Consider the following 12,315-nt stretch of genomic DNA (forward strand, 5'->3'; position numbering starts at 1 on the left):
TATGCTTGTGTTTATACCACCCATATTGGTGTATCTTGACAATCCATTTTGTTTCAGCCATGAAACAAAATGAGTTGGCTAGCATTAAACTGTGCCACCATTGATACCTGCTCTGAGAAGTTGTGGGTTACCTTCCCCTTCAAACATGCCTATTGTTTGTAGAAAGAAATCACATTAACATTATGCCTGTTGTTTACCTACTGATGATTTTAAGAGTTCTTCCACCACAGACTGACCTGTGGCCTCTCGAGTCACTTCGGTTCTGGGCAGTACATGCGACTTATTCTTCCCTGTGTGACTGTAAGGAAACAGTCTTTTCACAAAATAAAAAACATTCAACCTTCATGCTTGTGCTCATTAGAGACCTATCCATCATGCTGGCCTTGCACTTTACCCGAGGGCACACTTGGGTCGTGAACAAAGTCTGCCATGATCCGTGACTACTATACTTATACCCTCCCTCGCCAAGTGTACCGAGTTGAGATTTCAGTGTTTACTTCAAGGCATTTTCCCTGCACCTAGCCCACCTGCCTGTTTGTGACAGTCAAGGGTTAGACTCTCTAAACCACAAACACAATAAACCTATTGTCTTGTTTGTGTTTTAGGCCAGGCTGTTATTGTTTCCCCATCTGATTTTTCACAACTTTGCAGTTCCTTAGGGTGTGCTTCAGTGCCTTTTGACCTTGATGGCCTTTCCTGTTGCCCATCATATAGTTCTGTAGGTGGATGTGTCCCTTGTTGATGCTGGACTTCATTTTGGACTGAGATGCTTATTTGTGTGGTTGCTTTCACTGGATTGGGTTTTACAATATGTAGGCTTCATATGTGTATCTTTGATGCATGTATAACATATCAGCCAGCTGCTTTTGCTACTTTTGCCTTAGCTGGTAATTGATCCATTTTGGTTTGCTTGGTATTTTACCTTTGTCGGTTAGGGCTGCTCAGCTGTTTCAGGCTGTGGATCTGCTGTAGCCAACTCTTTCGTCTTCCTTGTCCCCATTGGACATGTGCTGGTTCATCAACCACCACACTCACACACAGAGATCACACCAACGTGATGCATCAAATGAACAAATCCACAAGGGCCGTGACGAGGATTCGAACCTGCGTCCGGGAGCATCCTAGACACTGCCTTAATCGACTGGGCAAAGAGGGAGAACGGCCTATTGACATAGCTTTGGTGCGGGGGGGTTGTGTAAAAGCCTGGTTTGTGCCTCAGAGAGGCTACGGGATCCAGTAAGTTCAGTAGAACTTCGGTTTCAACCCTTTTACCCTGTCGTAGCTCAGTCGATTAAGGCAGTGTCTGGGATGCTCCCGGACGCAGGTTTGAATCCTCGTCACGGCCCTTGTGGATTTGTTCATTTAACTATCACACTGTTTCTTTGAAGTATTCACTTTCTGTGCACCTCATACCTGTTGTTGTTGCATTGCCCCTCTCCCTGCTTCACTTATGTACTATGATTGCTTTTCATTGCTGGTTGTGCATTATACTATTTAGTCAATATATCATTGGGGATGGCAATGACTTTTGCTGCGTTTGGCCTGTGGATGGGCTGCTGCCTCCACCAGATGTTGGGGACTGCCCCTTCTGGGGCTGTGACTGAGGCTAGGGGCCTACTCTCCCTGCTTGATTCCCTGTATGTTCTCTCTTTGTTGATGGTCCATAGTTGCCTTTGACCATTTTGGGGGCTTTGTTCCTGCCATGGGGGTTTATTGCTCTGTACTGGCATATTCTCTAACGTCCTAATCCTGATACAATAAGGACATCACCTCTGCTCTCTCATAGGTGTATTTCTGGGTTTCTTTTCATGGCTAGTTTTGTTGCCCAGCCTTTTGTTGTCTATGCACATAGCTCAGAGGTATTCAATACTTGCTGTGAACCGAGACCATGCTTCTTAAATGAATCCCCTTGTTTATAGGTCCTAGCTTTTGTGAGGTCCTGGCTTCCACCTGGCTGGCAAACAACCTTTTTAATTTATTTGGAGAGTTGGCATCTTTGCTATCACCCACCATAACGATGGCTGAACAGAGTATGATCAAGTTTTATCAGATATTTTCCAGAGGGCCTTCTTTCATGGCTATAACAGTTACCAATTTTGCTCATGCCCTGTCCTGCATAGCAGGCTTGGCAATTTCCCATCCAAGTGCCCAAGTTGCCTTCAGCATTTGTTGTGATGAAGCATAGGGAACCCATTCTTTTGGTGGAAATTTTCCATTAATGTGTTGTGCAATTGTTATATTTCATAACTTTAACAATTTGTCGAGACTCTATGCTTTACTTGTTTATATCCCTAAAAGAAATCATAATAATGGTTACATATGAGTGAATCATTACAGTATAATGCACTCAACTCTGGTTTAATCACTAGTAATAATAATAATAATAATAATAATAATAAAACAAAAATTTATTCAGGTAAAAGTTCATATGTACATACAAAATGAGTTACAAACAGAATGTTGGGTTTCTAGTGTCTACACTGAGTTGCTAGTATCCACATACCTAGGCAAGTCATTGAAATACAGTACAGGATCTTCAACTATTAATATGTTCCTTTAGCATAATATAGTAAGCCCAAAGATGACTGCAAAATGCTTGAGATAATCATGTAACTGCATATCATAAGAAACACCCTTGTGCAGTGTAATTGCTTTGTCTTAATGAATGTGGTCATGCCACATAATTTTCACACTACATGAGAGTCTACAGTAATGGTTCATATATTTTAACCCTATAGAACCACTTTAACATGGACCAAAATTGTTCAGCTTTAGATGTAATTGACCTTCTTCAGATTCTTTTCTATGTAATATGTAATAAATCATATTAAAAGTTCCACAAACCCCCAGCTCGATGATCAGTTTAAATCCAAATGTGCACTGGGACACTCGCCTATGCCATACCCTCCTCATCAGTCACTGCACATAAGCTAATAGGATTTTTATTCCTGCAGATGGACGTAGCAGGTGTTGACAATCCCGGAAGGCTGCACCGCTGTCCAGTCTGTTCTCGCAAGTTTGAGTCACCCTACAAGTTGACACGACATATACGGATACACACAGGCGAGAAGCCCTTCGCTTGTCCCCACTGTCCACACCGCAGTAGTAGAAAAGATGCCATCCAACACCATATCCTAGCAAAACATGTCAGTTCCAACTAGGAGAATAAAACTGAAGAATAGGGAAAAAGTAGATTGAAATAATAATAAAGACTGAATTATACCTAAATATAAACAGATATATATATATATGTAAAAGGAAAAAATTCAATAATACTGTAACAAGACAATCTGACTTGCAGAATAGAAATTCAAACAATCATTTAATCAGGTGTTCTTAAAAAAGATCATACAGTGCAAATATAAAAAAATTTATAGGATCAACATCCTTCACTATACTGGCAAGTTAGTTATTTATTTGCTGAAACTATGATTTCATTAATAATTTTAAGATAATATAATTATTAGATTTGATAATTTTCATTTGTTTACTCTGTTTCTCAAGATCCAAACTTGTGTGCAGCCATCATCTCTTGTTGAAATATTTTTGTATAGTTTTAATCAAGTTTAAAAATGGCAATAGCATTATTATACAAAATATATATTTTACAAGTGTAAAATGTTCAGTACAGTATTAGAATTATCAGATTATAAATGTTTTTGTAAGTGTACTGTACTTGAATGCAGTAGATCACTTGATGTATAAACAAATTTGCACTTGTAAGAGGAAAGAGTCAGTCTAGAAGAGCCTTGAGCTGCATAACCATAAAAATTGAATGATAAATTATTTTGAAGCAAGGAAGAGAACCATTAACTTACAAAAAAATTGAGCATTCACTATTATCAGAGAATACAAGACAATTTATTAGAGGATCTACAGAGGGATTGATGACAGTAAGCTTATTTGTATTATTTATTCTGCTGTAATATGCTGAATGATAGAGCTTTCATCAAACACTTTACACAGGAATCACATTTGTAAGATTAGTTATTGAACACAATGCAGCACACTCCAACACACAGCAACAGAGGTCTCTCAATCACATCAATATTGTCATATAGATCAGTACTTGTACATATTTTCTTGAGTTCAAAACTGTTATGTATGATAGTCCAGCCTATAATGATTCTTTTTACTATAAGAGTTCTTCCATAAATAAATATATATTAAATTTGAAGCATTTACTCTTTTTTCTTTGCCTGGAAATGAACTTCAAAATATACAATTACTTTAGGAAAGTATGCATTGAATTTAAATGTAAATATTTGTAATATACTGTACAGTATGTATGTATGAAAATATAATTTTCTCTGCCTCGGCAATACTTTCCAGTGTATTGTATACAGTTTCTCTCATTTATTGTCTTGTTTACTTACTTTATGTCTAGTTATCCTTCCACTCTCCTACTTGAATATGCCTGATGATGGAAACCTTAATCCACAGTTCAAGCAGATGGTGGAGCACTTTACATACATGATAGTCAAACCATTACAGTATAAAAAACCAGCATTGAATGTAATGAAACACTGATTTCTGAGTGAGCCCCAGTGGCTCCCTGGCACCTCCACCCCTCCCTCCAGGTTGTCAGTGGGGTTGCATCATCATCAAACTGAAGATTGAGTAACTGGCTGATCCCTGGCTACTTCCCTTCATCTTCCCCCAAACGTCCAGGGAGGTAGAGTGAATGACCCGGTTGTAATTTCATAGTAACTTATATCTTTTGTTTACTTTGTTCTACAGTCATTTTGGAGTTCTACAGTCATTTCTGGATGCTGCAGTCTCGTAAAGCCAGCAGTGGTTAGTTTCATTTCAGTGACTTTCTGGGTACCTCCCCGGTGGTGGCATAAACGAATAACTTAATATATAAATGCCACTATTCCCTTTCCCTCTGTGAGGGGGGCCAGGTTCTGACTTTTGGTCCCCAGTAGGCCATAGAACTCTGAAACTGATGGCACCTAGTAATGTAGTATGATACACTATCAGAGATAGTAGCTTCAAGGAGCCACAAAGGGCTTACCCCAGAAAATGTATCTAATATTTCAAGGTATCTTTTGTTGCACTTTGAACAACAATTGTCAAAATATCTGGAAGAGATTCTCAGAGGTTACCTCCCGAAGGAAAATGAGTTTGTGGATGAAACAAGGAATTACTGTACTGGTATGGGAAAGAATTAGTTATGAGAGAAAATGCAATCATGGAAGAAACAAAAGGCTGACACAGTACACTTTTCCAGATCTTGACTTATAGGAGTAAAATAGAAATGAAATGAATAGTCAATAGAAGTCAGATCTTTAATAAGAATTAGTTAAGGAATGCACAAGTAATTGGCAAGTGGGAAAAATCAAACAAATGAGGTGATAAATGACAAAATAATAGAGGAGAGATGATAGAAATAACCTTGCACTCTATGTTGTATGGTTACTGAGTACAGTAGGTAGCTTTGACACTTAACAAAACTTGAAAATTGCAGTGAATGATGGACACCATATTTACAAGAGCTGATTCAAATGGGTTAAAACTGCTTTATAACTTTTTAGAAAATAACCAATATTCTGGATAATCTCATAGAAGCACAATAGTAATTGGACAAGCATGTATTGAAAGGGTCAACTGGTCTTAATCAATTATGGCAGAACTCTTCTAAAGGGGAAACAATTCATCAGGCAATTAATACAATCAATGAGTGTGACAAGGTTTATTAGAAATAACATAATGACCACCTCTCTTTCCTTACACCAATATTGAATATAAAGAAAAATAGTTTGTCAGAACAGAATGGATAGAAGATTGCAAATAATTAAGATAGGTTCCTTAGAAGTGGATATTTTATTACAGAGAAGTCAGATAAATATATGAATGGGAGGAAATCAGAGGGAAAATGGCTGTAGAAACCTTTACTAATGTATGTTGTAATACTTTATGTTACCAATGTGAACATGAACTTATTTAGAAAAATTAATGGTACGGCAAAACATGTCGTAACAAAGTATATGTATAACTTAACAATAATAAGGCAGGAATGTGCTACACCATAATATGACAGGAATGTGCTTCATCATAATATGACAGTGTCCATCATAACATGGCAGAAGTGTGCTTCACAATAGTATATCAGAAGTGTGCTTCACAATAATATGGCAGGAATGTGCTTCACCATAATATGGCAAAAGTGTATTGTGAAGCTTCAGACAGAAGCTTCACAATAGTATAGCAGAAACATGCTTCACAATAGTATAGCAGGTGTGCTTCACAATAGTATAGCAGAATTGTGCTTTGGCATAATATGCCAGGAATCTGCTTCACCATAATATGGCTAAAGAGTGCTTCACCATAATATGGCTAGAGAGTGCTTCACCATAATATGGCTGGAGAGTGCTTCACCATAATATGGCTAGTGAGTGCTTCACCATAATATGGCTAGAGAGTGCTTCACCATAATATGGCTAGAGAGTGCTTCACCATAATATGGCTAGAGAGTGCTTCACCATAATATGGCTAGAGAGTGCTTCACCATAATATGGCTAGAGAGTGCTTCACCATAATATGGCTAGAGAGTGCTTCACCATAATATGGTTAGAGAGTGCTTCACCATAATATGGCTAGAGAGTGCTTCACCATAATATGGCTAGAGAGTGCTTCACCATAATATTGCAGGTGTGCTTCATCACATGTCTAGTCCGTTATAAGTGTGCATCATGACTGTAACATATCAAGTGGTGAAATCAAATCTGGTTATATCTTGCCCCATGAGATTGCAATCAGCAAGCTGTTGGCGGTAAGAGATGCAAAGTAACGTGAAGATGTTGATATTGAAAAACCAGATTACAAAGGCTTATATGAGGGTTTCAAATGGTAACAGAATTAGATTAAGATTAGGTTGGCTGTTTGGGAACTTACGGTGATACAAACAATAAATGGTGAGGATACAAGAGAATTACTTCTCTAATATATTTTTCCACGGTATGGGTTATCTTGAGATGATTTTGGGGCTTTTTTTTAGTGTCCCCGCGGCCCGGTCCTCGACCAGGCCTCCACCCCCAGGAAGCAGCCCGTGACAGCTGACTAACACCCAGGTACCTATTTTACTGCTAGGTAACAGGGGCATAGGGTGAAAGAAACTCTGCCCATTGTTTCTTGCTGGCGCCTGGGATCGAACCCAGGACCACAGGATCACAAGTCCAGCGTGCTGTCTGCTCGGCCGACCGGCTCCCTGGGTATTTATACATCTTCAATGTCATTAACAATTGCTCCAACTACCTCTTCATAAGTGTCCTGTAAAATAAATGAAACAGTATTAATATAATGTGTCACAGAGTGTACAGTTTACACATCTATTTATAACATTTGAAAGTAACAATGAGTCGTGTGATAATAATGGTGATAAGTTTACATGTTTGTATACATGTAGGAGTGGTGATAAGTTTACATCTTTGTATATATGTAGGAGTGGTGATAAGTTTACATGTAGGAGTGGTGATAAGTTTACATCTTTGTACAGTATACATGTAGGAGTGGTGATAAGTTTACATCTTTGTATACATGTAGGAGTGGTTCTGGATAGAAAACTGTCACCCAACTTCCACATGAAGAACACTGAACATGCTATGCTTTCCAACATTAAAAACACTTTTAAATACATGGATGGCAAACTATTAAAAGAAAGTGTTCATCATCACCTTAGTAAGAGTACACATTGTATGGTGAAAAATGACAACATGCCGTGATTATATTGTGGATATTTGTGTTTGAAAATGCCCTTGCACATCATGAAATTAATATGTTGAAATAATTAGATGATAAAATTGTCTAAATAGATCTGTAATCTAGCCCATTAGTTAGGAGTTGGAGATCAAAAAATTAAAAATCAAATGGGAGTGCAATTCAAAACAGCAATAGCAAGGAAAAATGAACATGGTAAAATTGTACAAAGGTATTTCACAAAGATTTTGTTATAATTGGTAAAACTATATATCACTGGATAGGATGGATTAGATTATTCTAGGTTAAGTTGAGTTGGATTTGGTTAAATTAGGCTTTAGTTAAAAAAAAATCATATAAGTTAATGATATATAGTACTGTACTGTACAGTAATCTGCTACTTTTTTTAAATGCCACTGAATTTTGAAATATTTATTTATTTATATTCAAGATAGTACACTGGGTTGTGAGAGTACATAACATTGGTGTTCTTACGTTCTTGCAAAATCACTAATACATATAACGTTTTGGGCAGGTTCTTAATCTAGCAAATAAAGTAAGAGTATTTAAAAGTACATTGTATAATCCTGTATAAAGTATTATGGTGCTTTATAAAATGTTTGCCACATAATCCTGATTATTCTAACTTTACTTCTCAGCTAAACTTGTGTAATCAGTGACTGAAATGGGGTTTGGGGATACCTTGAAGTTACCTTGACGTGTTTCCGGGGCTTAGTGTTCCTGCAGCCTGGTCATAGACCAGGCCTCCTCATTGCTGGACTGGTCACCCAGGCTGTTTGATGCGGCTGTTTGCAGCCTGACATGAATCTCAGCCTGGTTGATCAGGTATCCATCGGAGGTGCTTATCCAGTTCTCTCTTGAACATTGTGAGGGGTCGGCCAGTTATGCCCCTTATGTGTAGTGGAAGATCCATCCATAATTATAACGAATAAACAAGTACACTATAATTTTAATTGGCAGAAGCTTGACAAAGAATAGCTGTTAAATGTCCCCATTAGTACAGATATTGAACATTAAAACACCTGGAAATTGAGAAGGTCCTGTATACAGCATATAACTTGTGCACCTCACATCATTTCCATCACTGACTCAGATATATACAGTACTGTAATTAGATTTATTTCCCTATCAAGTATGTAATGTTGGAGGAGAAATGCTGTGCTTAAATACTTACATGAATATGAACAAAAAAAAAGGATTGGCCTAGTTACAAAAGAAGAAGTTAAGATATACTCATGAATGCTTACCAATATAATATGAAGAGCCAAAGTTTCCTTTTATGAGAATAGATTTATAGAAGCAAAAGGAAATACAGTATGAAAACTACATGGAAGGCCATCTCCAACATCATAGGATCTAAACAACAATAATGTACCAAGCAGATAAAACTCTCCAAAGATGGTTACACACTTTCAACAGACCTAGAAATTGCAACTAAATTCAATGGCTTCTTTTTCATTAATTGGTGCTAACCTTGCCAGAAAAATCCCAGAGACCCAGACACATGTTACTACATATCCCATCGGCAGTTATCCTAACTCTAACTCCTTTTACCTGTCAGCCCAACAGACATTATATCCATAATTCAATCGTTTAAAATCAAAGCGGGGAACATTAATGAAATACCATCTATGATATATAAGAGTGCTGCCACTGCTCTTGCACTACCCATAGCTCTGCTGTTCAACAAATCTCTAGTGTCATACTTTTCCTAATATCCTTAAAATGCCACTGATGCCAGTTCATACAGGAAGTGAGACAGCTGACATAAATAATTACATACCAATATATAATCTTCCTATACAGTACTTTACAAAACATTTGAAAAATTATTTACAAATAGCTCTATTCATACTTTGTAAAACTCACCATATTAAGTCCCTGCCAGTTTGGCTTGTTTCCTAAAGAGTACTAATGATGCCATTATTAGTCTGCTCAATATAATCTACACAGTCTTTGACAAAAATGAGTTCCCAATTGGTCTCTTCATTGACCTCAGAAAGGCCTTAGATACTGTAAAGATAACTACCTCTTACTTAAACTTAACCACTATGGTATCCGAAGCCTTGCTCTGGACTACAGTCATTCCTATCTCAGTGACAGACACAAATATGTAACCATCAATAACATAATGTTCCCAACTCTATCATTAACAGTAGGAGTGCCACAGGACAGCATCTTAGGACCTCTCCTATTTCTTACATACATCAGTGATTTGCCAAATATTTCTAATATTCTTAAACCAATACTATTTGCTGACGATACTACCTTCATCTATTCTGCCCCCAATCCCCCACACACTAAATAATATTGTCAATAATGAATATAAAAAGCCCACTCATAGATGTCAACCAACAAACTCACACTAAACATAGAAAAGACCTACAACATTTTATTTTGTAGTAAATCATCAAATCAAATTCAACTTCAGATAGACAATGTTAACATTAGCAATAAAGCTGAAGGAAAGTTCCTTGGCCTATACATAGACAAGAGACTGAACTTCAGCACCCACATACAACACATAGCCAAAAAAGTCTCAAAACTGGTCGGTATACTTTCTAAAATCAGACACTGCATTATGTTCCCCACTCTGCTCTCCTCTCATTATACTACATGCTAGTCTGTCCCTATCTTACTTAAGATAAGATAAGATGTTTATTCAGGTAAAGGTACATACTATATCTTGAAAATGAGTTACAAACATAATGTTGGATTTATAGATAGAGCATACAATGCCTGAAGCCACTAATACGCACAGCGCTTCAGGCAAGTTAAGGGAAAAAAGAAATTGGCCTAAAACTTAATACTAATTGAGATCAAAAGCATAAATTGAATTGAAAAAAAGGAAAAAAAGAAAAGGAGAATGATAATACCTGTACAGTAATTACATGATGGATGGAACAGCAGAAAATGCAACAACAGCAGAAGGAATTTTTAACTAAATGAACAGATTACAATTTTCCTTAAGTTTATACATGAGAGATATCAGCAGTTAAACAAGTTGGTCAATAATCATTATTGTTTGAAAACAGCAAGACATAGGTTGACATTTAGGAGGTAAGGCAAGTTACTTGGAGTTTATTAGGTAGTACTTAGTTTTCTCTTAAAACTGGTTGAGAGAGGTACAGCATATGACATGACTGTGAAGGCCATCCCACATTTTGGGTCCCATACATAAGATATGTGTGCATGGGGTTCAACCACTGCAAATTGCCTCAAGCCCATCATCATTCAGCAAAAATCTGCTATCAAAACTATAACAAACTCTGTCTTCAGATAACACACAGCCTCTCTATTTAAGTCCTTTAACATGCTAAACATACTCCACACAGTCTCATGTGCTATTTACATGTACAAAACAATGTTCCTAAATGCTAATCTTGATCTGAAATGTTTCCTTCACAGGTGTAATAAAACCCATGAGCACCACACCAGAAATAAAAATATCTTTGATATCCCCAGTCAAACTAAATCTGTGCAAACACTCCATGCAAATAAAAGGGCCCAGTCTTTGCAACTCACTCCTTGATGAATTAAAAAAAAAGACTTTGCCCTATTCAAAACTAGAACCAAAAAGTTTCAAATTTCATCCTCATAGTTTCCTTCCTTGTGCTTCAAACTCACACTGCATCTTGTGCTACCCACTTCCCTAAAATTAGTACTTAAGACATATCTTTACCAGTGTAATCACCTCTTGTCAATTTATATTGTAGTTATTTGTTGATATAAAACCTTGCTACAATGTACCTTTTCACCTTAACTGATATGTTAGATTAAGGACCTGCCCGAAATGCTATGCATGTTAGTGGCTTTGCAAGAATGTAAAAATATCACTCTACTATAATCTCACCAACCCATTGCACCTTCTTGTAAATAAAATATTATTATTATTATTATTATTATTATTATTATTATTATTATTATTATTATTATTATTATTATTATTATTATTATTATCATATTCCTAATTCATAATATAAAGCATCATAACGTTAAAGGTATTGTATTAAAATCAATAGTCTTCTATTAGTAATAAACAGAATCCTTACCTATCTATTTTAGTTATACTTGGGTTAGGTAAGAAATTTTAAAAAGTTGTGCATTCCATGTGGATGGGAATCGTTAAATGCATATATAATACTGTAATACAAAAATATATTACAGATTTTGTTCAAGCTAAAATTTACTGGATTTAGCTCCAATCTTTGATTTTCCATAAATTAATTTAATCTATAAGCTTCTGTAAAATGTCTTAACTGCCTGAAACCATTGTGGGTAAACTACATTTATCACTATATAAAAAAACTAATATAAAATATATCTAATTTCAATTAAATAATTAAATTTGTGTAAGTTATATAAACCGAATAATCTATTACTTACCCAATACATATCCCACATTTTCAGAATTAATGGAATGACATAGAAGATCACGCATACATGGAGAAGAGCAGCACACAGTTTCAAAATTAGCGCCATGTTGACCCCCAAGTGGCCCCGGGCTGTGAACATGACCTGGACGCGTCTACGTCTCGTCGACGCAGGCATGGCGTCAGGCTCCAGCACCACGTGCGTAGCTCATATGTACAGCAA

At 36.7% G+C, this 12,315-nt stretch overlaps 1 protein-coding gene and 1 long non-coding RNA gene across 3 annotated transcripts in view; one reads left to right on the top strand and one right to left on the bottom strand.

Moving 5' to 3' along the window:
- LOC123767905 (protein abrupt) overlaps window positions 1–4,182 on the top strand; it is a 119,053-nt gene extending 114,871 nt beyond the window's left edge. Inside the window, exon 7 of the mRNA XM_045758008.2 lies at window positions 2,955–4,182. Coding sequence (XP_045613964.1) covers window positions 2,955–3,161 — 207 coding nt within the window. The 3' untranslated portion in view covers window positions 3,162–4,182. The remainder of the gene's footprint in view (window positions 1–2,954) is intronic.
- Window positions 4,183–5,680: 1,498 nt separating this feature from the next.
- LOC138353533 (uncharacterized) lies at window positions 5,681–11,568 on the bottom strand. 2 transcript variants are annotated; one of them, XR_011223198.1, is made up of 2 exons: window positions 11,470–11,568; window positions 5,681–7,272 (listed from the first exon to the last, which is right to left on the bottom strand). It is a non-coding gene; the product is annotated as an uncharacterized lncRNA (long non-coding RNA). The 2 variants fall into 2 exon arrangements; XR_011223197.1 differs by having other exon boundaries at window positions 11,414–11,551.
- Between the last annotated feature and the right edge of the window lie 747 nt (window positions 11,569–12,315).

The sequence above is a fragment of the Procambarus clarkii genome, chromosome 58, assembly GCF_040958095.1.
Source record: "Procambarus clarkii isolate CNS0578487 chromosome 58, FALCON_Pclarkii_2.0, whole genome shotgun sequence".
NCBI classification, from domain to species: Eukaryota; Metazoa; Arthropoda; class Malacostraca; order Decapoda; family Cambaridae; genus Procambarus; species Procambarus clarkii.